The sequence below is a fragment of the Macaca nemestrina genome, chromosome 5, assembly GCF_043159975.1.
Source record: "Macaca nemestrina isolate mMacNem1 chromosome 5, mMacNem.hap1, whole genome shotgun sequence".
Taxonomy (NCBI): domain Eukaryota; kingdom Metazoa; phylum Chordata; class Mammalia; order Primates; family Cercopithecidae; genus Macaca; species Macaca nemestrina.
The window spans coordinates 149,143,635-149,168,511 of NC_092129.1; the positions used below are offsets into that span (position 1 = coordinate 149,143,635).

Here is a 24,877-nt window from a genome sequence, read left to right on the forward strand (position 1 = left end):
GGCCCAAGAACCACAATGTGGGAACCGCTGGGCCTGACAGCCAATCCCGATGGAGCCTTCAGTACCAAATACTGAGATCTGAAGGGGTTTGCCCTGCCCAGCCTCCCTGTACCTGCCCCATTACCCTCCCCCTATCCCCAACACCTCCCACGTGGTCCTGGCCAAGGCACCTGAAGGATTTCCAGGATCTTCAGCTTGGTCTCCATCACCACAATGTCCTCATTCTCCTCAAACTTGCTTCTGTCCAGCGGTTCAGCAGCACTGGCCCCAGCAGGCAGGCTGGGGGCACCAAAGACTGACTGCTTGCGGCTCAGCACCATGGTGGACATCATGTGCCCCACGCCCTGGATGGACCGCCGAACATTCTTGCCTGTGGAACGGGGAGTACAGGGGGTTGCTGAGGAGGTTGTAGAGAGTGTATAGCAGGGATCCCTGGTCTGATGAGGGAGGCAGAGGGTGCACATTCTGTTTATGTCAGCTGCAGGCAAAGCCTTGCTAAGGAAGGGACAGGGCTAAGCCAGGAAGGCTTCCTGGAGGAGGGGAGCTTTAAGCCAAATCTGGGGGAAGAAGGAGGTGTCAGGGCAAAGGTGAGCTGTGTGGGGAGATGACTGAGAATTGTCTGTAGGAAACTGTAAGAGCAGCTACACAGCCTGGGGACTGAGGGGACACTGCAGGGAGGACAGCCCTGAAAACAGTACCAGGCTCTAGGCACCTTTTGTTTAGATGAGTTTATGCCCCCTGGGAGTGTCTGGGAGGGCAGGGCTGCCGCTCGCTCATCCCACAGACAGGCTGTGCCTCCCTCCTCCTCACATACACAATGACAGGGCTGTCTCGCTCCTCCCTCACTATCTCCCCTCAAGACCAAGCAGGGTTGGAAGGCAACTTCCCCAGACCCGGGGTCTCCAGGGAGTCCGGGCAGGGACCCCTCTGGTCCCGCTGAGGTGGGAGAGGCTTGGGCCCAAGATATCCTCTTGAGGCAGAGCCAGGTTGGGTGGGGGGAATGCGGGGCTGGGGAAGGTGTTGATCTGAGGGAACTTCCTGTGCTAGAAGGAGGTTGAGGACCGCCAGGGTGGCCCAAGCCGGGCAAAGGCCTCACCACCGGGGTCCTCATAGGCCTGCAGCATGGCCGGGGGCCCCTGCACACAGTCGATGATGCCCAGCAGTGTGCGAGTGAGCCGCAGCAGCTCGCTGAAGCTGTAGAAGCCGAAGTAGATGAGGTTGTGCGCCAGGCTGACCACCTGCGGAGGGGCGGGGCCGAGGTGAGGTGGGAGGGGCCGGTGCGCGGGGGCGGGGCTTCGTGGAGGGCGGGCCGGGACTGGGGAAACTTCGTGGAGGGCGGGCCGGGACTGGCGAAAGGGGCATCATGAGCGTGGGGTTCCCAGGAGGGACAGCGGAGCAGGGAGAGGCAGCCCTTTCCCAGGCATTGGAACAGCAGCCTGCCTCTTGGAGAATCCCAGCCTTCTATACGGTACCCCTGCACTGGCTGGGGATACAGAAGGAAGTGGGGGGATCCCACAGCCGATTCCTGGGTGCAGACTGAGGCCAGTGTAGGGCCAACCAGAGCCCCACGGACGCCAGCCCCTGGGCACTCCCCCAACCACCTCAAAAGTGAGCTTGTTCTTCTCCTCGTTGGCAAAGGGCACAGCCTCGCTGACCACATTGTTGAGGTAGTCCTCCACGAATTCCATGGTGTTGGCAAACTTGTTCTTCTTGTCATCTCGGGATGCGTTGAGGTTGGAATCATAGCTGAGGGTGGAGGCCATGAGGCATGAAGGTCCCTGAGATGCACCCACCCCAGCCTCTGCCCCTGCCCCGCCCACCCTGCCTCCACGACCCTCTCACTCCTTGATGGTGATGGCTGTGGGGATCTCAGTCCAGAGACGGGCAAACTTGACCGGCGTGACCAGCTCCTGGGGGTCGCGGTCCACATGCACGTGCAGCATCAGGTGGCAGAAGGAGGCGCGCAGGTCAAAGGGCAGCATCTCATCCGCCATGCACAGGAAAATCAGGTCCACACCCAGCTGCTGGGAGATCTCATCGATGGCCAAGTACTGGCGGTCCAAACACATGCGGGCAAAGAGCTTCAGCTGGTACCTGCAGGACAGGGAGGACGGTGAGGACACGGCAGATGGCAGCCGCAGGGCTGCTGGCACTGGGCACTGGACTTGGTGAGGACTCAGTAAAATGGCAAAGGGATTAGGTTAAAGATGCACCAGCTGCAATTCTGAGTTAGAAAGGTGAATGGAAAACCTGTCTGTGATGACGAGTACTTGCAATTCTCCCCCTCCTGGCTAAGACTCAGCCAGGACAGGTTTTTATGGGAAGAGGGACGTCTGAGAGATGAGGGAAAGGGTGAGAGACAGGGGAGGGCAGTGAGGTGAGAAGAGCCAGCCTTGGCCAGGAAGGGTGAGGGCAAGATGGGAGAGAGAGGACAGGGAGGTGGGTAGGTGGTGAAAGGGGTGTGACCTTGATGGAGGGGATACAAAAATGAGGAACGTAGGAAGCTCTGTGCTGCCCTGGCAATACCAGGCCCTCTGCCTCCTCCTCACAGACATGACTTCCCAGGGGCTCTGGAGCCGGACAGCCTGGGTGTGGGCCATGGCTCACTGCTGATGGCTGTGTAGCCTCAGGCAAGTTCCTTTACCCCTCCGTGCCACTGTTTCCCCAGCTTTACAACAGGAGTAACTATAGTAGCTACAACAAGGGTTGTCATGTGGCTCAAACGAGGGATCAGGACAAGTGCTTTAAAAGGTGACTGCTACGTGGCAAGCATTTAAGAAGGGCGTCTAAAGAGATTTTTTTTTTTTTTTTTTTTTTTTTGAGATAGTCTTTCTCTGTAACCCAGGCTGGAGTGCAGTAGTGTGATCTTGGCTCACTGCAACTTCCACCTCCCAGGTTCAAGCGATTCCCATGCCTCCGCCTCCCGAGTAGCTGGGACTACAGGTGTGTGCCACCATGGCCAGCTAATTTGGTGAGGTTATTTTAATAATACACGTTTGGAAACAGGTTGGGTTTCTTTGAAGCCTGGTTCCTGTGCTGCGCCACCCAGTGCTATTCGGGGCACAGAGTCCTCTTCACTCAGACTTCCTGGAATGAGGCTGCATGGCAGGGGATTGACAGCAGGGACGCCTCTTCCGAGGAGGCAGGAGCCCCACCTGAGGCTGTCAAAGCTCATCCTCAGCAGGGATTGGCCAACAGCCTACTGAGAAGGCTCAAAGGCACAGGAAGAGGGAGGGGAGGAGCTGGGGCGGGGCACCTGTAGTAGCTGAGCACATTCTCGTCGTGGGCGTTGCCGGCCCGCGCCTCCTGGGCCAGCTGCCTCACACTCTTCTCATGGTGCTCGTTATTCTTGTCAGTCCACGTGAGCCACACTTCCTCGTCTGAGTACTCGATGCTCAGGTACTCGTGGGATTGGGCCATCTCCTTTACGGGCCGAAGTCTGCAGACCACCAGCAACCTGTCACAGGGAGCCAGGGCCAGGGCGCTACGCCTGGACCCCTCCCTGAGCACACCCGGCCGCACAATGCCAAACACCACAGGGACCCAGACAGACCATATACATCTCAAGGGCAGGGTCCATGGCTCATTCTTTTCTGTGCCCCTTCCCCACTCCCCCACCCTGCCCCACAGTGCCAGGCACACAGCAGGACACATAAGAGGCACAGAGTTCACAGCTGCAGAGAGCAAGGGTGCCAGCTCCAGCCTGAATCCAGACAGGGCCTAAGCTCTAAGACAGCTGGGCGCCAGCAACGTGGAGCCCAAGTGCGGGCAGGGGACGCAGGGCTCACTCGGTCTGGATGAGAATGTCACTGTTCTTGGGGTCCAGCACACACTTGCAGATGAGCTCCTGGGTGACGGGGATGGCAATGTGGTTGGACACACACAGGTCAGAGAGGTAGTCCAGGAACCTGGGGTGGTGACAGCCAGGGGTGGGGAGAGGGTCTCAGAGGCTGGTCCCTCTAAGGACAGAGCCCACCCTTCCCTTTCTCCTTCCCCAGCTGGCAGCACCGCCACCCTGCGACTAGCTCCCTCTCAAGGCTTAGAGATGGGTGGGATGGACTCCCAGGTCCCCAAGGAGGGAGAGCCCCAGGGCATCATCCTGGAGTCCGGGAAGGCTAGATGGGAGTTCGGGGGGACAGGGTGAAGAGGCGCAAGGGCCAAGGTGATATTCAAAATATTTAACAACTGGTTCAATACAGGTTCTGACTTTGTCACTGGAGAAGGTCTTGGGGGCCTCTAGTGGTACCAGGAGTCATTCCCATTGTTGCTAGAGTGGGCCAAATTTGGGGGGATCCCAGAGAAAGGCTAGGGAGGCTAAGGCCTCAGGGGGGTGGCAGTTACCAACAGGTGCAGGAATAGTTCAGTATTCTCACAACCAGCAGACTTTCTACCCAGGCAAGGGAGGAGGGAGGGGCAGGCGCCGGGCGGGGAGGGGCTTCGGGCCCACCTGGGCTCCCGGTTCTTGCGCACAAGGCTGACGAAGGTCTCCACCTCGGTCTTGGTGATGTGCTTTTCCAGGAGCTTGCGATTGTTGTGCAGCAGGGCGGTGATGGTGTCCTCAGCCAAGATGTCATAGCCAATCTGGGACTGCATCATCCCAAACTGCTTGGCGATGTGCTCCTGGGGGGCAGACAGGCTGGGGGTCACAGAGAGTCACAGGCGGGCCACAGGACCCAGCTCTGCTCTGGAACACTGCCCCCAGACCCCGAGATAGGGACCCAATACCCTAGAAAGGTGGAGGTCTGCCGGGCGCGGTGGCTCACGCCTGTAATCCCAGCGCTTTGGGAGGCCGAGGCGGGCGGATCACAAGGTCAGGAGATCGAGACCACGGTGAAACCCCGTCTCTACTAAAAATACAAAAAATTAGCCGGGCGCGGTTGTGGGCGCCTGTAGTCCAAGCTACTCGGGAGGCTGAGGAAGGAGAATGGCGTGAACCCGGTAGGCGGAGCTTGCAGTGAGCCGAGATCGCGCCACTGCACTCCAGCCTGGGCGACAGAGCGAGACTCCGTCTCAAAAAAAAAAAAAAAAAAAAAAAAAGAAAGGTGGAGGTCTGGGAGAGGAAGCATCACTGGGCAGAAGAGTGACTTAGATTACGTAGTTATTTAGCTCGTGGGCTGTTTCCCACCAGAGCGAAACCTCCACGAGGGCAGGGACCTTGTTTGTGTGGAAGGATTGGCTACATAACTTGTCAGGCCCAGTGCAGAATGAAAGAGCAGGACCCTTGCTCAGCACGGAATCTAACCCAGTGCAAGGCCCTTGTGAGCAGTGGGCCAGGTCCCGTTCCCATGAACTCAGCCCTGCTGTCTGGTGCCCTACCGGACCCCAGACCCCAAAACAGTGCCTGGCACAGCACGTACGCCTGAGGAAATCACTTGCTGGGGAAGGAACACGTAGCCAGCGAGTGGGCCAGCGGGGCAGTGGCACACCTGGTTCTTGCGGTAGTCCTCCTGGGAATGCCGCAGCACACGGTAGCACAGACGGAACATGTGCTGATAGGGGGCATTCTTCTGGTCTGACAGCTCCTCCAGCCGCACCAGGGGACCTTCACCCCCCTTCTCACGGAACGGGGCCTTCAGAATGCCAAAGATCTGGGGGAACACGTAGGGTGAGGACTGATTGCCCAACACCTGTCTGCATCCTGAAGTCATCCCAGGAGTCATCCCTGAGCCCCGACTGACTCTGCCCTAAAGCCAGCCCAGACATCGGCTTCGAGCTGATTCTAAGCTGGACCGCAACCCCAGACCAGCCATCCTCAGCCCCAATTCCAGCCCCAGCTCTCTCTACTCCTTGTTGGAATCCCGAAGCTGACCCCAGCCCATCCCTCCCTGATGCAGATTCTAATCCCAGCTCAGATCTGGGGCCTGGGGGAAGAGCAGAGGGTCTCGGCAGCTCAGGGTCTGAGGCTAAGAGAAAAGGCAGGCAGGGCAGCTGTGGCCAGAGCTTAAGAGATGAGACACAGGCCTGCCTTGTCAAAGTAAAATGTTACATAATTACAAAAATGTTTTAAAGGTTGGGGCTGGGTGGAGAGGTGAAAAAATTGTTCTGAAACAGAGAGCAAAGTGACAGAGCAACAGAATGGAATGAAAAAACCTTAACTGGATCCTCATTTTAAAAAAAAAAAAACAAGCTTTACAAAAACATTCTGGGAACATTAGAGAAATGTGATATGGACTTGGTATTGTTGTGATTTTCTTAGGTGTGAGCATGTACTATGGTTATATAAGGCAATGTCCCTATTGTAATAGGGATGCCTGCTGAAACTTTTGGGTGTAAAATGCTGCCTATTTTGAAATGTGTGGACAGAAAGATGGATGTGTGAATAGAGCTACATAAAGCCAAGGCAGCAAAATGGTGAGGCACCTTGTTCCCTGTACTATTCTTCCAATACTTTCTCCATATTTGACGATTCTCATAATAAAAAAATTGGTAAACATTTTTTTGAAGCACAGCTCTGGACCCGACATCCTGAGCTCAAATCCTGTCTGCCGCTTCCTAGCTGTGAACCCTGGGCCAAGCAACTCTGGCCTGTGTTTCAGCTTCCTCACCAGTAAAACAGGGTAAGAATCACGGTGCCTCCTCCAGGCAGTGAGGATCAAATTCGTCAACACATGTGGGATACTTAGGGAAGTGCCTGGCACATGGTCGTGCCCCATATATACTGGTTTTTGTTAAAGTGGGGGATGAGCCTGCAGTTCAAGGCATCCCTCTCCCGGCACCCGGCCCCTCCGCGTCCCCTCATGAGTACACACGCACCTGTTTGAGGATGTTCTGCTCTCTCATCAGCTTCTGCCGTTCCCGGTTGGGCTTGGTGACCATGATGTCCAGGACATTCTGCCCATTGTTGGGGACATCACTGACAAAGAACACCAGGTCTTCCAGCAGCTGGATGACAAACCTGGGTGAGGGTACCCGGGGATGACGAGTGTGAGATGCCCACCCAGCAGGTGCCTCTTGTGGGGAGCCAGTCCCTCCCAAAACATGGTTTTCCTGAGTTCACTCAGCAGCCCCCAAAGCACAAAACCCATCCTCAGCCTACGACTCCTCTCCTCGGCTTTCCCCTGAAACACTCTCCAAACACGCCCAGCCCCACCCACCCTGGATTTCAAAGTGGCCCCAAGACACAGAATCTCAGAATATCCCAAGCTGGAAAGGAAGTGCAGGGCACGAGGCGAGGAGTCTGGTGTGAAGGGGGCTGCATTTGCATCCTGACTCTGCCACTTACTAACTGTGTGACCCTGGGCAAGTCTCGTAACCTCTCTGAGCCTCAGCCCCGTCATCAGTAAAGCAGGGCTAAGTGGCCTTGAGACCAGGCTCAACACAGTAACCAGCTCCATCATAGGGTTAGTTCTGGGAGTACTTGAGCTGTGAGGCACCCAACTCCTGCACCCAACTCCAGGGTCTCAGGCTCAGCCAGGGCCCCACAGGGGCCAGTCCCCCACTCTCTCCCCAGTTTGCCTGGCTTCTGCTTCATGACTCCTTTCTTCATGAAATGCAGGCCCCGGGAGGGCAAGATCACTCAGAAAACCTCTGTGCCACTGCAGCCCACCTGCGGTCATTCTGGCTGATGAAGCCCTCATGGAGTTTCTCCACGGCGCTGGCCAGCATGGAGCTGGCATCATTGGCAAAGTCCAGGTCTCGGATCTCGGACACAGGCACCGACACGATGGCAAAGGCCTCCTTGTCTTCCTTAGTGGGGCAGGTGCCCAGCTGCAGGAACAGGGGTCAGCAGGGCACCTGGGAACAAGCTCCGGCCCTGGCCCCAGCCCCACCCCCACCCCTAGGGACCCGCACCATGAGCCGGATGGGCCGCTCCTCCTCGATGTCAATGGGCACATTGGTGCTCTGGATCCATGTGTTGGTGCAGAGGTGCCGCAGCCGGACGTACGAGTTCCTGCAGGCGGGTGGGAGGGCAAGGACTCGGGGAGTGCACTACGGAGTGCGTCCTGCTGCCTGCTGGCCTACCTCCCCAACACTGTCACAGTTCCACCCTACTCCACACCCTCAATAGCTGTGGGACAGGGGCCACTGGTGCCCCTCCAGATGAGGAAGCTGAAGTCAGAGAAGAACAGCCAGAGCTAGCCCTGCACCCAGGCCCTGTCCTGACCACTGCACTAACACGGGCAGCCTTGTCCACGCTTCCAAAACCAAAACTTGTTTGTACACTTGGGACCAAAATTCATGTGGACAAATGAGGCTATTTAACTATTTATCCCATTGAATTTCAAGATGCACACATTTCATAGAACACATGCATTACACAGAAATACTCATTGTCTATGATTACAAAATACAAGTTTACCTTTCTAAAATGAAAAACAATCTGAATACCAAATCCATCTGCCTCCGAGAGTTTCAGGGAAGGGACTGTGGGCCTATGTCGTGACTCAATTAACTCTCCCATTAGCCCTGTTAATAGGGAACCTTGATGTCCCCACTAAAATGACGGAGGCAGAGTGAGTAGCAGCCTGAGGGCATACAGCTTAGGACACACCAAAGCCTGGATTGACACTTGAGAAGTTTCTTGATGTTCTGTCCTAGAATCTCAGGGTTGGCGGGACCTCAAAGGCCAGAGAGTCTGGCCTCCCCATCCAGTGTTTGGGTTCCCCGTGCTGCTGTGTCCTAGACAAACTGCCATGTAGCCTGTGCTTGAGCACCCAGACCAACTGGGGCAGGCGCTGGGCACGCGGCAGCCATGCAATGGTGGTCAGCCGCCCACAGACCTCACAGCTGGATCCCCAGAGGGATGGGACCTGCAGAGACCCCAGAGGCCAAAGGACCTCAGGAGGGCAGAGGAGTGAGGAATCCAGAGAGTCCCAGAGACGGGAGGGCCCAGCCTGGGCACCACCAGCCAACCCCCAGGCACATGGCGCATACCCACCGGGGCACAAAAGAGTCGGTTTTCTGCAAGGTGGTGGGGTCCAGCTCAAAGAGAGAGGCAATGTCATTGCCATGAGGCACGGCCACCAGGCGGTACTTGATCTTCTCCCCAGCATTCCTGCGGCCTGCACGGCCCTGGGCCCCCTGGGTGAGGACCCCAAGTCAGGTAGAAAGCTCTACCTCCTCTCAAGCCCCCGAAGCACCTGGGATCCCATCTGAGGGGCCGCCTCCCTCCAGCCCACCTCCCAGGGTTTCACGGCCTCCCCTGTCCCCGCCTACCCCCAGGGCAGGCCCATGGCCTTCGCTTTGCTCCTCACCATTCCTGTTGCCTTGGGATCCGAGGCATCACCTTTGTAACTGGGGTTCTCCTGGACAGAGATACAAGATGCAGGGGAGCTACAGGACACCAAACTATACCCACACGACCCCACTACAAAACAGTCACCTATATAGGGCCCTGGGTTTGGGCAGGCAGCCTCCACCCCCCCAGGGGTGCCCACATCATTCCAGGGGAGCCCTTCATGGCCCCTCTCCATAGAACCACAAATGAACACACATACACACCAGTGCCCCAACACACACAAATGTGTGCATTACAGACACATGGGAAATTTTGCTCACTCTGTATCCCCAGTGCCTAGAATAGTGCCTGGCACATAGTAGGAACACAGTGATATTTATTAGGCTCCTTTACAGTCATGCCTTTATTTGATAATATTGGATAAATGCATGAGTGCAAAGAAGTCAGGGTCCACAGGCACATGTGCCACATATTCAGATATGTGCACAGATGCTCCCGCACACCCACGTGTACATGCACACAACATGAGCCCCAGGATGCCCTCTGCCTCCCGCTTACCTCAGCAGCCAGGTAGTTGCCCGTGGCCAGGTGCTTGAAGCGGTACAGGCCATTCCAGTGCCCAGCTCCTCCACGGCAGGGGTCGTGGTGGACCACCTGGGGGCACGCAGGTGTGAGGCAGGAAGGAGAGACTGGCCAGGCATGGGGAGTCAGACCCCGGGGAGGCCTGGAGATCTCTGGGTAGGTGGGTTCTGGACCCTCCCTGCCTTTTGACTCTGGAGGCGCTCAGAGGGAGGTAGGGGTCAATATCCCACCCTCCAGGATGGTGGGGAAGAGGGAGAGGTGGCATCCAGGGCTAAGTCCAGGGTGCCAGAAGCAGGGCTCTTCTGACCTCCACCTCCCAGAGAGCATTGGAGCTGGTGGCCGAGGTGGCCGACTGGCGCAGTGTGGTTCTCAGGAACACCTGCAGCTTGCCCTTGTACTCGTCACAGGTCAGGAACTTCTCCTGCTCCGCATGGAACAACCGCACCACGTCTCCCTGCAGGGGAGGGTGTGGCTCAGGATGGCTGCGGCCCCTCCAGGCTCAAGGACCCACCCAAGGCCCAGCCCCACTTGCCTCAGACAGGGGTGGCTGCTGGCAGGGCCCCTCTTCCAGAGCTGGCACACAGAGAGGGGGCTGCAAGCTGAGCCCCCCTAGAGAACAGCCAGAGCCCAGGCACTCTGCCCTCAGCCCACATCCCAGACCCCAAATCCAGAGCTCTCCCAGGCCTTCCCATGTTCAAACCCACCCTGGACCGCCTCCCTCCCTATCTGTGCCTCTAGACACCCTGCCTAACCTCTAACGGCCCATCTCCAGTCACCCTCTCCATGAAGGAGGGGGACCTCACCCCCTCAGTCTTCCCGGGGCCATGACTACCCCTCTCTCAGGGTCCCTTCTGCCTAAATATTGGTAGGTTGTGCCCATTTCTTTTGCTCCCCTGTTGGATAGGGGCAGCATGGAGGGCATGTCCATGGCTTTGGACACAGATACTACGTTTGGATCCTGTCTCTGCTTTTTTTTTTTTTTTTTTTTCAGAGACAGTCTCACTCTGTCACCCAGGCTGGAGTACATGGCACGATCTCAGCTCACTGCAACCTTCGCCTCCTGGGTTCAAGCGATTCTCATGCCTCAGCCTCCTGTATAGCTGGGACCACAGGTGCGTGCCACCATGCCCGGCTAATTTTTTTATTTTTAGTAGAGACGGAGTTTCACCATGTTGCCCAGGCTGGTCTCGAACTCCTGAGCTCAGGCAATTCACCCGCCTCAGCCTCCCAAAGTGCTAGGATTACAGGCGTGAGCCACTGTGCCCAGCCTGTCTCTGCTCTTAAAAGTTGTGTGACCTCAGGTAAGTTCCTTAACATGTCTGAGCCTCAGTTGCCTCTTCTGTAAAATGGGAATACTATGACCTCCTTGCAGAAATTGTGAGGATTATAATATGCATGATGAAGTCACACTGCACACTTACCGCGTGCCAGCCACTGTGCAAGCACTTGTAAGCTTTCTCACCCAATCCTCACACCAACTCTCTGGGTAAATACATCATTAGCCCCATTTTATGGGTGGAGAAACTCAGGCATAGAGAAGGCAAGTATCCTGCCGAGGGTCATGCAGCTAATGGCAAATGGGACATGAATCTGTGGCCCAGTTCCAGGGCCTACACCTTCATCATTCCATCACCTTCCTCCTGCTGAGACCCTGCTGCCCAGCTGGCACACAATGCATGGCTGCCACTCTTGCTATCATCACTAAAGGCATTTTCTGTCTTCCCTCCACTGAACACACACTAGACACAAAGCATTCAGTGAATACCTGCGGAGTGAATGCAGCAGTGAGTGCAAGAATGCATGAATGAATGACGATACCCAGATTGGTCAGTTACTATGGCAGAACCTAGTGACTTCTGTGCCCCAGAAGCGCAGGGCAGGGGCAAAAAAGCAGTGGACTTAGCACCAGAAAGCCTTGCTTCTGAGCTGCCTTGGAACCATGGAGCCATGGCGGATTCCCCAGAAATAATCCTATGTAGACCACAGAGTGAGGCCCAAGTGATGCTTCATTTTATTTGTTTGTTTGTTTGCTTGTTTGTTTTTTTGAGATGGAGGCTCGCTCTGTCGCCCAGGCTGGAGCGCAGTGTGGTGCAATCCTGGCTCACTGCAACCTCCACCTCTCAGGCTCAAGTGATTCTCCTGCCTCAGCCTCCTGAGTACCTGGGATTACAGGTGCCCACCGCCACACCCGGCTAATTTTTGTATTTTTAGTAGAGAAGGGCTTTCTCCATGTTGGCCAGACTGGTCTTGAGCTCCTGATCTCAAGTGATCCACCCGCCTCGGCCTCCCAAAGTGCTGGGATTACAGGCGTGAGCCACCCCGCCCGGCCAAGATGCTTCATTTCCTAAGTGCTGCACAGATTCGGGGCTGGAACTTTAGGAAGCCTTCTGGGAGGGGTAGTGCATGGCTGGACCTTGATTAATGTGTGGACGATGTGCAGACTTAAGGGTGGGAGGGAGGGAGGGAGAAGGCATTGGCGCAGGGCATGGGTGGACGGGAAGCAGCCCAGGAGGTAAGAAGGATGAGGAGGGTGGGGGACTGAGGCAGCCTGAGCACGGCAGGGGAGTCTAACAGAGCGGCTCAGCGAGGGGAGGAGGGCAAAGGGAGCCTCTGCAGGCTTCTGAGCAGGGAGGTGCATGAACACGCAGCCTCCTTAGGTGGCTGCTCTCGGGCCTGTCACCTGTCCCTCTGACAGATTTCACAGCTGGATGTTCCTGCCTGCTCCCCTAGCTGGACAGCCTCACACTCTACAAATCTGCCCTCCCTGCCCTCCCTCTGCACCCCGTCTGCTGGTTCCATCCCCTGCAGCCCCACCCAAGAGACATCTGAACTCTCCTCTCGCCCACATCTGGTGTTCAGGTTTTCTCGAATGGTCTCTCCGGTGGCCCCAGACAGCTCCCTCTGCCCTCAGTCCTGGATCCTCCTGAAGTCTTCCCTGCAGTATTTCCCAGGCCCCCCTTCTCTCCCAGAGCTCACATCAGCATGTTTGGGACCAGGAAGGAGACAGGCGGTGACCCCTAACTCAGCAGACAGGGCAGCCTCACTCCCTCGCCAATGAGGGCACAGGGCAAGGGGCAGGGGGCCTGGCATGGATCCAGGCAGCAGGAGTCGGGGAGAGGATGGTGCTCAAAGGCTCTGGGTCGGGGGGATGGAGACCCCCAGTCCACTGACACCCCCTTAAACAAGAGAGAAAACAGACCGGGCAGGACCCAGGGAGGATGGAGAAGGGGGCTGTGGCCAGAGACGAGAGAAGTGGCAGTCCTGGTAGGGCCATGTAGGTGGGGCCCTATGGAAGTGGAGGGAGGCTGGGGGGTGCAAAGCTGGGGAGAGTGTAAGGGCCTGAGGCCTGGCAAGTGGAGAAGGCAGGAAGAGGACCCTGGTGGGGAGGGCTGGGTGGCCAACTGGGCAAGGCAGGGGTTCCCAGTCCTTACCCCTTTCAACACCTCCTCCAGGTGGTCCCGGAACTGCATAAACAGGTTGATCTTCCAGCTGGTGTTGCAGTTCACAGAGTTGACCTGGGGAAGGGTGACGAGACCTGTGTTGCCAGGCAGATCCCAGCCACTGAGGGCCCAGAGCAGGGCTGAAAGGAAGAAGCAGCCCAGCCACCGTTATAGCACAAGGACAGGGTGTCTTCTCCCAGGCAGGGTCCCCAGACCCCAGCCCGGCTACCTTGGGGCCACCAGCCTGTGGGGTGGAGAATGAGGGCAGCGTTGGGAAACGGATGCAGGAGCCATGAGGCCCAGCTTGTCCAGCAGGATAGATGGGGCTGGAGGCGAAGACTATGGTGGTGAGCGGGGTGTCTTCACCACCAGGGGTGCGTGGACGTCCCTGCACTGCCTGGCTGACCCCCGACCCCCTCACCTCCTTGCAGCCGGCATTATCGCTGAGTTCGTAATTGCTGGCATGCAGAGGCTGCCCGGCGTTGACAGGATTCAGGATCACCTTGTCCCCCACGACCACCTGAGCAGACAGGCGGGACAGATTAGGTGGGAAGGGCAGGGCCCTCCTGTCGCCACACCTCCAGGCCTCCCTCGGGTCTCAGTCTGCCCTTCTAAGAAATGCGCATGACCTTATCCAGTCCCCACACCGCAGACCCTACAGAAATCCCTCTGGAGTTCCAGCAGGCCCCTCCAAACCCGGCCCTGCCCTCACGTTGTCCCCATTGCTCCGCAGCTTCCAGAAGGGCTGGATGAAGAGCCAGGAACCCTCGTTGCCTGTGGCATCCAGGGTCACCCGCATGGCATTCTTCTCCAGCAAGGCCGGAAGCCGCTTGTTCACCGTCAGGTACTTGTTGCTCTTCATGTGCAGGAGCTGGGGGTCAGGTGGGTGCGGAAAGGTCACCGGGCCCCAGGGGGCGGCCATCAGGGAGGGGATATGGGGGGATGCCCTAGACCCTTGGTCACACCCTGGCTGCACACACAGTATCAGACACCTGTCACAAACACACAGGCCGACACCCACAGCCACAATCACACACAAACATGCACACAACAGGCATACCCCCATGGACACCCTGGTGATCACAAGAAAGAAGCTGTTCTAAATACTTTACATAGATTAGCTCAAGTAACCTACAATGATCCAAGAGGGAAGCACTATTACTGCCTGATTTCACAGATGGGGAAACCAAGGCACCAGGGAAAGTTAAGTAACTTGCCCAAGTTACACCATTAGGAGTAGCAGAGGCAAGATTTGAATCCAGACAACTTGGCTCCAGACTCCATGCTGATGGTCACCATGCCATAAACACACCCATGGCACCGCTACTGAGGCCACACAGCAACAGACACACACAAAGTCAGACGAACAGCCACACAGGCCCCAGGGCCACTCATTCACCCAGGGACACACATGCACAGAGGGCAATGCCTGCTGGCAGCCCTCACCTGGCACCAGCCCAGCCTGTTAGGCAGGGAGAGGGACAGGTGGGAGAGAGGTGGGCCAGCCTCACCTGGATCACACTTCCATACTTCACGACATCCCCGTGCACCTTCTTGTTCTCCGTGTCGTTTTGCTTCTGCTCCATTTGGGCCGCATGCTGGGCAGACACACACAGAAGTGAAGAGTGGGCTCAGAAGCTGCTCCTAGAGGGAGACATGCCCCAGCCCCACACATGCATGCACACACACACACACACACACACACACACACACAGTCACCTTGGACTCCAGGAACCTTTGGACCCCTGCCCCAGCTCTTAGTGCTGCACTCCGAGTGCAGAAGCCAGCCTGAGGTCTCACAGCACACACAGCCCAGGGAGCCAAATTCCTACACCTCCCCAGCCACCTCCCCTGGAGAGGGCATGCCAGCAGCACCTTGAGCATCCCCAACAATCCTCTTACACCCCCAGGAACCTAAAGCTGTGTCTCACCACCTACCCTCATCTCACCAGACTCCCGAAGCCCCAGACACGGGACCCCTGTCCCAGTCCAAACCCTGGCAGGGGCTGCTTGGTACCATTTCCTGGCTCCCACCACCACCCCCACTCCTCCGCAACCTTCTCTCCCAAAACTGTATGCATTCAGCCCACTGCCTCCAGGCAGCCCTCCCTGACTGGTCACATCCCACTCTGATGGATCCAATGCTGGTGGCCTTGAGGATTTGGTCTACATCCCATTAGAGACAGCTTTTTAGGCTCTTCTGTCCCCTGTTAGACTGGAAGCTGCCTAAGGATAGCTGCCCTGTCTCCTCCACCAGATTAGGGGTTCCTGGAGGGCAGGAGCCCTGTCCCCTCCATCAGACTGGCACTCTCTGAGAGCAGTGGTCTCTGCCCTTTCCTCCTCCTCAGTCCTTTACTGAGACCACGGCGAAGGTGGCAGCTGGAGAGCCTTGCCATGGACCATGTGACTTTCCACAAAGCAACAGCATGTAGCTGTGTGACTGCTTGCGGTTCTGATTATGTGGCTCTGCATAGGTGAATGCCCTCCCGCCAGGCCAGATCCCCAGCTCAGCCTCTACCTGCCGGCAGCGGGAAGGAAGCCTGTGGCAGCCCCCACCCCAGGAAGAGAGCAGGGGTATTAACACCAGAGCTCAGGCAGTCCACCTGCAGCTCCCTCTCTCCAGCCCAGTTCACAGCTATAGGGCGTAGCCCAATGTCCCCATTCTAGACCCACCTCCTCTGGCCATGGGGCTTAGGGGAAGGGGACAGAGGGAAGCAAGGTTTGTATGACAAGGGGTGGGGCAACAGGGCCCAGGGCCCAGGCTGCAAAGTTCCTGACCACAGCCCAAGCCTCCCACTCTCTTTGTGGTTTGGGGAATGGGGCTGGGACCCGGAGATCTGCCTAGGATGTGAACTGAGCCACTACCTACAAGGGGCTCATAAGCGACCACCACATCCCAGTATCATGGCATGATCCACGTGTCTGAGGAAGCCAGGGTGAGTCAGAGACCTGGGGGCCATCTAGGCTGTACTGCAGACTCACAGGATGACCATGGACAGACCAGTCCCATCTACGGGCCCCAGGCTCCAACTCTATAAAACAAGGGGAGAGATTAAGACTAGATCCAGGGCTCCCAAATTGGGTTCCCCAGAGCCACTGTCTCCACAAGCCACTGGGAACTCCATGGACAGCTGTACAGGTTGTTCACTGGTCTGTAGTGTCGGCATTCCACTCTCTGAGCCACGCAACCTGGCATAGGGCTGTGCCAGCCTGGAAGAAGGGACACTTTCTTCCCACTGACACAACAGAGTTATACAGACTGGTGAGTCACTGGGAAGGGACCCTGCTCCCCCTACATCCACTCCTTCACAGCAATTCACACCAATCTCTTGCATACTGGAATTTATTTTTTTATTTTTATTGTTTATTAATTTTTTTGTAGAGATAGGGTCTTGCTATGTTGTCCGAGCTGCTCTCAAACTCCTGGCCTCAAGCAATCCTCCTGCCTCGGCCTCCCAAAGTGCTGGAATTACAGGTGTGAACCGTCACACCTATGCAAGTTTTAGAAACCACTCAGCTCAGCCACAGAGCCCCTACTGGCTCCGACAAGCAGCGCCGCTGTTTGTGTACCCAGGCTCCTGGTACATGTGCACAGATGCATGCCTGCACACACACACATACCTGCAGCTTCTGCAGCAACACCACATCAGCGATCTTCTCCTTGTCCTGCTTGGTCTGCTTGGCCTTCCAGTACTGCTTCTGGGCCGAGTAGCGGTTCATGGGGCACACCTTGAAGAGGCAGTCTGTGGTGGGGCAGGTGGGGGGTGAGCGGAATGGTTCATCTGGGGCTCAGGGCCCTCCTGGAGAAAACCCCAGCCTGCAGCTCTGCTCTCCCAACCTTTCCCCATTCCCGTTCCCCGCCGCAGGCAGACAGGAAGCAGTTGGAAGAACCTCATAGAATTTGGAGCATCCCGGAATACGCTGAGTAGAATGGGGAGGCTCACAGGCGGGTTTGAGAGCAGTGCATCTCACTTGGTGGGGTGCCCTCTTCCCCTGGGAGATGTACCAGAGGCTGCTGGGGCCTCACCCTTATGCCATGTCTCTGCCCAGCTTCTGTGAGTATTGGCAGCTAACAGCTCACATCTGCATCCTCCTTTAGCTAATTGCCTTGGCCGATGGAAACCATCTTGCACACAGATGCCTGGGAAATGGCATACCCCTCTCCCCAGGGGCAGCCCCTATCCAGTAACTGACACAGGCACAGAACAGCCCAGCCTCTGGAGGGGACAGTCTGAGGAGCAGCTCACAGTCCCGAGCTCCCCGTGGGGTCAGGCTGAGGCGCATCTCCCCCTGAAACCACACCCTTGCTCAGCTTCTTCCCTTGCCTATACAGAGAGGAAGAGGCTCCCTCACTGTGTTCTCCTGAGAACTTCCTCAATAATTCACCCATCTTAGGCTCTGCTTCTAGGAATCTGACCTAAGACAAGGCAAATCCAAATTCCAGAAACACGTTCTCTAGTACAATTTTTATTTTGGCAAGTAGATAAAACAATTGTTATTCCCATAAGCCTAAGCTGCAGGAAGGGTGTCCAATTTTTCTGCTTATCCAAAGGAGGCAGGAGTTGGAAAAGCCTGTTCGAAAGCTTGGTAGGAGGGGCGGGAGGATTCTGGGTGCTGATGAGGGGCTGGTGTGGGTGACTGGGCCTGCGTGACAATAGCCTGGGCTGCCCTGGGAAGCAGTGAGCTCCCCATCACAGGAGGGATCCACAGCCTGGGCACGGAGCAGGACTCAGTGGCCCTGAGACCCCTCTCATGCTGCAGCTGTGTGAGTCCCTGATTGTACAATGCTCCAACAGTGTGGAACAGAAGGGAGATGGTTATGCTGGGGGACTAGAGAGGAGAGAGCCACTGGAGGGTCCCAGAAACAAAACCCCTTCTTCAGGTCCTTTCCTGTTTCCTCTAAGAAAGCTGTGTCTTTTCTCTGGTCAAAGCTGGTCATCCAGTCCCAGGGATCAAAGAAAAACTGGATTTTCCGTCCAGTTCATAAGGAGGCAAAAGTCCCATGGGACCATTGAGAGTAGAAACCAAGTGAACCAAAGATGAAGGAAGACAGAACTTCCTGGAAAGGAAACGGAAAAATGGCAATTCCACAAGCAGATGGAGCCACCAAGGGCTGCCCCGCCTAGCCCCGCTCAGCACTGCCAGCATGAGTGGACATCACTTCCAAAAGAGCACCCAGTTTGTTGGAGAGAGTGTGTCTTTTTTTTTTTTTGAGACACAGTCTCACTCTGTACCCCAGCCTGGAGTGCAGTGATGTGATCTCGGCTCACTGCAATCTCCATCTCCCAGACTCAAGCACTTCTCCTGTCTCAGCCTCCCAAGTAGCTGGGATTATAGGCATGCACCACCATGCCTGGCTAATTTTTGTATTTTTAGTAGAGATGGGGTTTCGCCATATTGCCCAAGCTGGTCTCGAACTCCTGGCTTCAAGTGATCCACCCACTTTGGCCTACCAAAGTGCTGGTATTATAGGTGTGAGACACCTAGCCTGGCTAAGAGTACGTCTTTATGGGTTCGGGTCAACCCTCAAGAGGCAGCTGGGGTCCTCCTGCTTCTTCAGGCTGGGTTGGCACTCCCAGGGCTTCCCCACGTCATTTTGTGGATCTCACTGCCTTGTTAGAGGTAGGCAGTTCCCAACAGAGTGGTGGGGAATGGGGCACACCAAGGAATGTTCCAGAAATTCACTGGGTAGGGAGTGATTTGGGCTGTACCACCAATTGTCACAGTAGCACTTAGTGAGCAGAACAGGGATGCTGGATGCCTGCACCACAGAGATTATCCTGGGTGATGCCTGATGGCAAATGTCCTGCCCACACGCATAGGTGGGCATCTATGAGCAGTGTTCTGGGCCTAGAGATATACACAGAGGCACGAATTTTTTTTGCATGGATTTAGCAAACACTGAATTTTCCAGGAATGCAACTCCAATATAAACTGAGGGAAAGCTGCCCTTTGTGTTATTCAAATTTTCCCAGGAGTTTTCTGCTATTTCAGAAAATACATCACTCATGGCCACACCAAATGGGTGCATGTGTGGCTGCCACACTCATGATTTAAAGGCAAGTGGGCTGGGCACAGTGGCTCATGCCTGTAATTCCAGCACTATGGGAAGCCGAGGCAGGAGGATCACTTGAGGCCAGGAGTTCAAGACTGGCCTGGGCAACATGGCAAAATCCTGTCTGTACAAAAAAAAAATTTTTTAATAAAAAATTATCAACGGGCAGCAAGTGGTGGGAAAAAATAAAAATAATTTTAAAAAACAAAAAATTAGCCAGGCATGATGGTGTGCATCTGTAATCCCAGCTGCTCAAGAGGTTGAGGCAGGAGGATCGCTTGAGCCAAGAGTTCAAGACCAGCATTGGCAACATAGCGAGACATTGTCTCTACTAAAATTCAAAAAAATTAGCTGGGCATGGTGGTACCTGCCTGCAGTCCCAGCTACTTGGGGGACTGAGACAGGAGAATCACTTGAGCCTGGGAAGTCAAGGCTGCAGTGAGCCCTGATCATGCCACTGCACTCCAGCCTGGGCGACAGAGCAAGACTCCATCCCCAAAAATAAAAAATTAAAATATGGATATGGATAGATTGTATTATTTATGAATTCCACTGTATGTTTTTTGCTACCCTCACCAGACTCAGGGGTGGGCAGGCTAGCAGGGATTGGTACAGCTCATCACTGTTTCCCCAGCCCCTAACCTGGGCCTCAGCAAGCATCTGCCGGATGCATACATCAACCCAGAAATGACTTCCTCCTGTATAAAGCGGTAGGGTTTGATTTAACCTTGGAGGGAGGAAGAGGTTATGAGGCACACAACTGGAGGAAAGGGCAGGAGATGGGAGAGGATATGGTGCATCTGGGAACAGGACACAGGTCCCTCCTGGCAGGGGCAGGGAGCTCATGCAGGAAACAGGGGCCAGGCAAGGGAGGTGCTGAGCTGAGACCAGAGGGGCTAAGAGGTGCAGGGCCCTGTGTCTGAGCCCACAGGTCCCGGGGATTGTCAGCCACTTGGTCTCCACATGGCCCACCAGCCCCTTCGGCCCCTAGTCCAGACAGGAGAAAAGGCGGAAAGGGACAGGTACAGCCCCTAGAGCAGGGGTCTCAAGCTTTTCCGACCTCGACTCACCCAAGAAATAAAACTTAGATCATCACTGCTTAAAACAGCATGGGGACTCCCTGCCCCTGGTCTTGGTACCAGGCCCCAGGTCCGACAGGGCTGAGAACCATGGTGACCATCTATGGTGATAGAAAGCAACTAAAACAACGGAATTTTTTAAATGTGTGTTATGCTAAGACTTAAAGAATCGACAAGATGGTGAAGAATTACCCAACCAAAAGAGAAGACAGAAAGGAAAACAAAAGAGATATAGAAACACCCAGCTACTTTTGCCTTGAGGCGACTTCCTGATTCCCAACAGCATGGACTTTTATTTTGACAGTTTCTTCGTATCAGAGGTCCATGCCCAGGCCCACAGAAGGTGAAGGGTCAACAGGAGATCGGGACCCTAAAGGGATACCGTCTCAGACAAGGGCTGAACTCACAGTAGAACAGCTCCTACCAGGAGCTAAAGATACCAGTTGGAATCCCCCAGATGGTTCAAGAAACCCCAAACTTGAGCTGGGCTTCAAGAGGGCTTGAACTGGTGAGACCCCCAGGAGTCTGGCAGAAGGAACAGCAGGGCCTTCCTGGAGGAAGGTACCTTCATCCTAGACTCAAACCAGACTTTTCAAATGCAATAACCAGTATATGCTCAAAGAAAAGCAGGAATCCTTGGGAACCAGACACCACGGGGAGAACAAGCCCACAAAACAGACGCTAAAAACAGACACGCGCAGAGACTTCAGACGCAGACAGCACCTGTAAAACAGATATGTCTTCTCTGCTTCAATCAATAAAAAAAAGCTTCAAGATCCCTGCAGAGAACAGAAAACGATAAAAAAAAAAAAAAAAAAAAAAAATGACACGGCAGAAGAAAAAAGAACCAAGTAGAACTTCTAGAAATAAAAAAAGCTTCAATAACCAAAATTTAAAACTCACCAGACATATTTAACCAGAGAATAGCCAGAGTTGAAGAAAGAATTAATGAAACCCCAACAGCCCTTATAGGGTGGATGCGTTTCAATTCTATCCTATCCATTTCTGTCAATGATGGCTGAACCCATTCAAGTGACTTCACAGCCCACTAGCGGGTCAGAGCCTGTGTCTGCATGACAAACACTGCCCCGAAGCACCCCCAGGAGAGCAATGAAGTCAGAAAAGAGCCCTCCCGGCTCCTGACTCCTCCGTATCTTTCTTGGAAACTTAATACCTGGAACTTGTGAGATTCAACTTTTTCTCTCACACTGATCCTCCCTCGGAGCCTTGCCCTCACATGCATGTGCCAGAAGATGCCAAGTGAATGAATAAACAAGTGGGTAGACTCGGGGCCCGTCGCCATACACATCCCATGCTTCTACTGCACTGTGCTCCTTGCCCAAAGGCAGGCCTGTCAGAACCCCAGAAGGGGCCTGAGCCGTCCTTGTCACTAAACCACAGGGCTGAAGGGCAGAGAGGAGGAGAGTGGACAGGTAGCCAAGAGACTGGGCCCACACAGGAGTTGCAGTTGCAAAGTCCATGAGAAAAGGTGGAGGGACCAGGGAGGTTTCCTTGTAAGGACTGTTGTGTCCCGGGGTATGTACCTGTGGATGAAGGGGCACAGGGCTGGTGAGGCTGCAGACAAGAGGCTATTCATTTATTAAATAAGGTCAGTCAACATTCACCCAAAACTGACTAAGGTGCCTACCACTCCAAATGCCCACTGCCACTGCATACCATCATTCCAGGGCAAGGGGGATAGCTTTAAAATATACAAACTCCCAGGCCCTCCACAGATCTTGGCAGGTCTGGTGTGAGGTCTAGGAATATGCATTTTTAATGGCACCTCTCCCCTACCCCTTTTCTACCCTAGATGGTTCTGTTGCTCAACCAAGCACCAGAGTAGAGGATCCAAGTCAAGAACAGAGAGCAAAGCAAGTTATACAGTCACGGTAATGTACAAGCTCTGCATGAAATAATGCCTGTATCTGCTTCCAATTGTCTTCAATGTTTAGACTCAACCTATAAAACAAAACACCCAAGATGTCATTGTGGTTACGGAAGAGAATGGAAGGGTTATTCAGTCTTGATGACTTAAAAATAAAAATAGGCCAGGCGTGGTGGCTCACACCTATAATCCCAGCACTTTGGGAGGCAGAGGCAGGCAGGTCACCTGAGGTCAGGAGTTTGAGACCAGCCTGACCAACATGGAGAAACCCTGTCTCTACCAAAAATACAAAATTAGCCGGCCGTGGTAGCAGGCGCCTGTAAGCCCAGCTACTTGGGAGGCTGGAGAATCGCTTGAACCCGGGAGGCAGAGGTTGCAGTGAGCCAAGATCACACCACTGCACTCCAGCCTAGGCAACAAGAGCTAAACTCCATCTCAAAACAAAATAAAAATAAAAATAAAAATACATGTGGCATAGGCCGGGCGCAGTGGTTCACACCTGTAATCCCAGCACTTTGGGAGGCTGAGGCAGGTGGATCATGAGGTCAGGAGTTCAAGACCAGCCTGGCCAAGATGATGAAACCCCGTCTCTACTAAAAATACAAAAAACATTAGCCGGGCATGATGGCGCAAGCCGATAATCCCAGCTACTCAGGAGGCTGAGGCAGAGAACTGCTTGAACCTGGGAGGCGGGGATTGCAGTGAGCCAAGATTGCGCCACTGCACTCCAGCATGGGCGACAGAGACTCCATCTTGGAAAAAAAAAAATAGACGTGGCAGCCTGGGCGTGGTGGCTCACACCTGTAATCGCAGTACTTTGGAAGGCCAAGACAAGAGGATCACTTGAGCCTAGGAGTCCAAGACCAGCCTGGGCAACTTGGTGAGACCCCCCATTTCTACAAAAAGTTTTTAAAACTAGCTGATCTGCTGACACGTACCTGTGATCCCAACTACTTGGGAGGCTTGAGGCAGGAGGATCACTTGAGCCCTGGAGGTCCAGGCTGCAGTGAGCCATGATTGTGCCACTGCACTCCAGACCCCGTCTCAGAAAAGAAAAAAAGATACACATGGCAGTAGTGGGAGGGAGACATGGACAGAGTGCTTGGAGGAATTGACAGAATGAGGGGAAAAAAAAAAGGGGGTACCTGAGACTCTCAGGTTTATAAAGGTGACCCTAGATAACCTACAGGCCATAGGATGCTGTTGGGAGGATGAGGGGGGCAGTGGAAGAGCAGGCCATGAGAGCTAAATTCTCATCTATCTTAGAAGGGCACCAACAGATACTCTAAAATTGGTAAATCAAGCAGTAGTGGCTGGGCACTGTGGCTCATGCCTGTAATCCTAACACTCTGGGAGACCAAGGCAAGAGGACAGCTTGAGCCCGAGAATTTGAGACCAGCCTGGGCAACACAGTGAGACCTTGTCTCTACAAAAAATTTAAAAATTAGCCAGGTGTGGTGGCACACACCTGTAATCCCAGCTGCTCAGGAGGCTGAGGTGGGAGGATGGCTTGAGCCTGGGAGGTCAAGGCTGCAGCAAGCCATGATTGTGCCACTGCACTCTAGCCTGGATGACAGAGCAAGACCCTGTCTCAAAAAAAAAAAAAAAGAAAAGAAAAGAAAAGAAAAGAAAAAAGAAATAGCAGATTAATTATAACATTTGGAGACATGGGAGTAGCTAGCAGAAGAAACCATGAAAAGAGTTAAAAGGAGTTGCTCTCTCTTATTACATTGCTGGTGAGGGTGCAAAATGGTACAACGGCAGTGGGGAGCAAGAGCAAGTGGCAATCACAGAGCTCCCACACTCTGCCTCAGCAACCTCACTGCTGGGCCTGCATTTTCAGAGTGCACCTCCGCTTACATAAAATGACCACAGAAGAGGGTCTTTGCTGAAGCACCAACAGGAATAATAAAAGACTTGAAACAGCCCAAGAGTCCCTCAGGGGGACTGCTGAAACAAATTACAATAGAGCCACATAACTCTATGTGTGGAATGCTACGTAGCCACAGAAAAAGAGAAATTCTGACAGATACTGCAACATGGATGAACCCTGAGGACATTATGCTAAGTGAAATAATCCAGTCACAAAAGGGCAAATACCATATGGTTCCACTTATATGAGGTACCAAGAGTAATCAAATTCATAGAAACAGAAAGTAGAATGGTAGTTGCAGGGGTTGCGGGGAGGAGGAAATGGAGAGTTACTGTTTAATGGGTATCGAGTTTCAGTTTTGCAAGATGAAAAAAGTTCTGTGGATGGATGGTGGTAATGGTTGCATAGCAATGAAAATGTACGGAATGCTGTTGAACTGTACGCTTAACGATGGTTAAGATGGTAAACTCCTTGTTATGTGAATCTTACCACAATTAAAAATAAGTGACTTTTGTCAGGCACAGTGGCTCACGCCTATAATCCCAATACTTTGGGAGGCTGAGGTGGGCAGATTGCTTGAGTCCAGGAGTTTGCTTATTTTCCAGCCTAGTTAACACAATGAAACTCTCTGTCTCTACAAAAAATAAATAAATTAGCCAAGCATGGTGGCACGCACCTGTAGTCCCAGATGCTCTGGAAGGTGAGGCTGGATTGCTTGAGTCCAGGAGATCAGGGTTGCAGTGAGCCATGGTGTCACTGCACTCTGACCTGGGCAACAAAGC

At 54.4% G+C, this 24,877-nt stretch overlaps 1 protein-coding gene across 2 annotated transcripts in view; it reads right to left on the reverse strand.

Annotated features, from left to right (window-relative positions):
- The window catches only part of LOC105474470 (inositol 1,4,5-trisphosphate receptor type 3), a 76,107-nt gene that overhangs the window by 24,811 nt on the left and 26,419 nt on the right, over window positions 1-24,877 (reverse strand). For both annotated transcript variants that reach the window (XR_982787.3, XM_011729135.3), the window contains exons 3-22: window positions 16,822-16,943; window positions 14,712-14,798; window positions 13,913-14,071; window positions 13,622-13,720; window positions 13,192-13,275; window positions 10,068-10,214; window positions 9,737-9,832; window positions 9,195-9,245; window positions 8,879-9,021; window positions 7,792-7,891; window positions 7,547-7,707; window positions 6,754-6,895; window positions 5,427-5,588; window positions 4,448-4,620; window positions 3,789-3,908; window positions 3,257-3,439; window positions 1,843-2,094; window positions 1,602-1,746; window positions 1,097-1,238; window positions 171-370 (exon numbers count right to left, since the gene is read on the reverse strand). Coding sequence is in view for 1 of the 2 variants with exons in the window: in XM_011729135.3 (XP_011727437.2) it covers window positions 171-370; window positions 1,097-1,238; window positions 1,602-1,746; window positions 1,843-2,094; window positions 3,257-3,439; window positions 3,789-3,908; window positions 4,448-4,620; window positions 5,427-5,588; window positions 6,754-6,895; window positions 7,547-7,707; window positions 7,792-7,891; window positions 8,879-9,021; window positions 9,195-9,245; window positions 9,737-9,832; window positions 10,068-10,214; window positions 13,192-13,275; window positions 13,622-13,720; window positions 13,913-14,071; window positions 14,712-14,798; window positions 16,822-16,943 (2,768 nt within the window). In the remaining variant the exon portion in view is untranslated. The remainder of the gene's footprint in view (window positions 1-170; window positions 371-1,096; window positions 1,239-1,601; window positions 1,747-1,842; window positions 2,095-3,256; window positions 3,440-3,788; window positions 3,909-4,447; window positions 4,621-5,426; window positions 5,589-6,753; window positions 6,896-7,546; window positions 7,708-7,791; window positions 7,892-8,878; window positions 9,022-9,194; window positions 9,246-9,736; window positions 9,833-10,067; window positions 10,215-13,191; window positions 13,276-13,621; window positions 13,721-13,912; window positions 14,072-14,711; window positions 14,799-16,821; window positions 16,944-24,877) is intronic.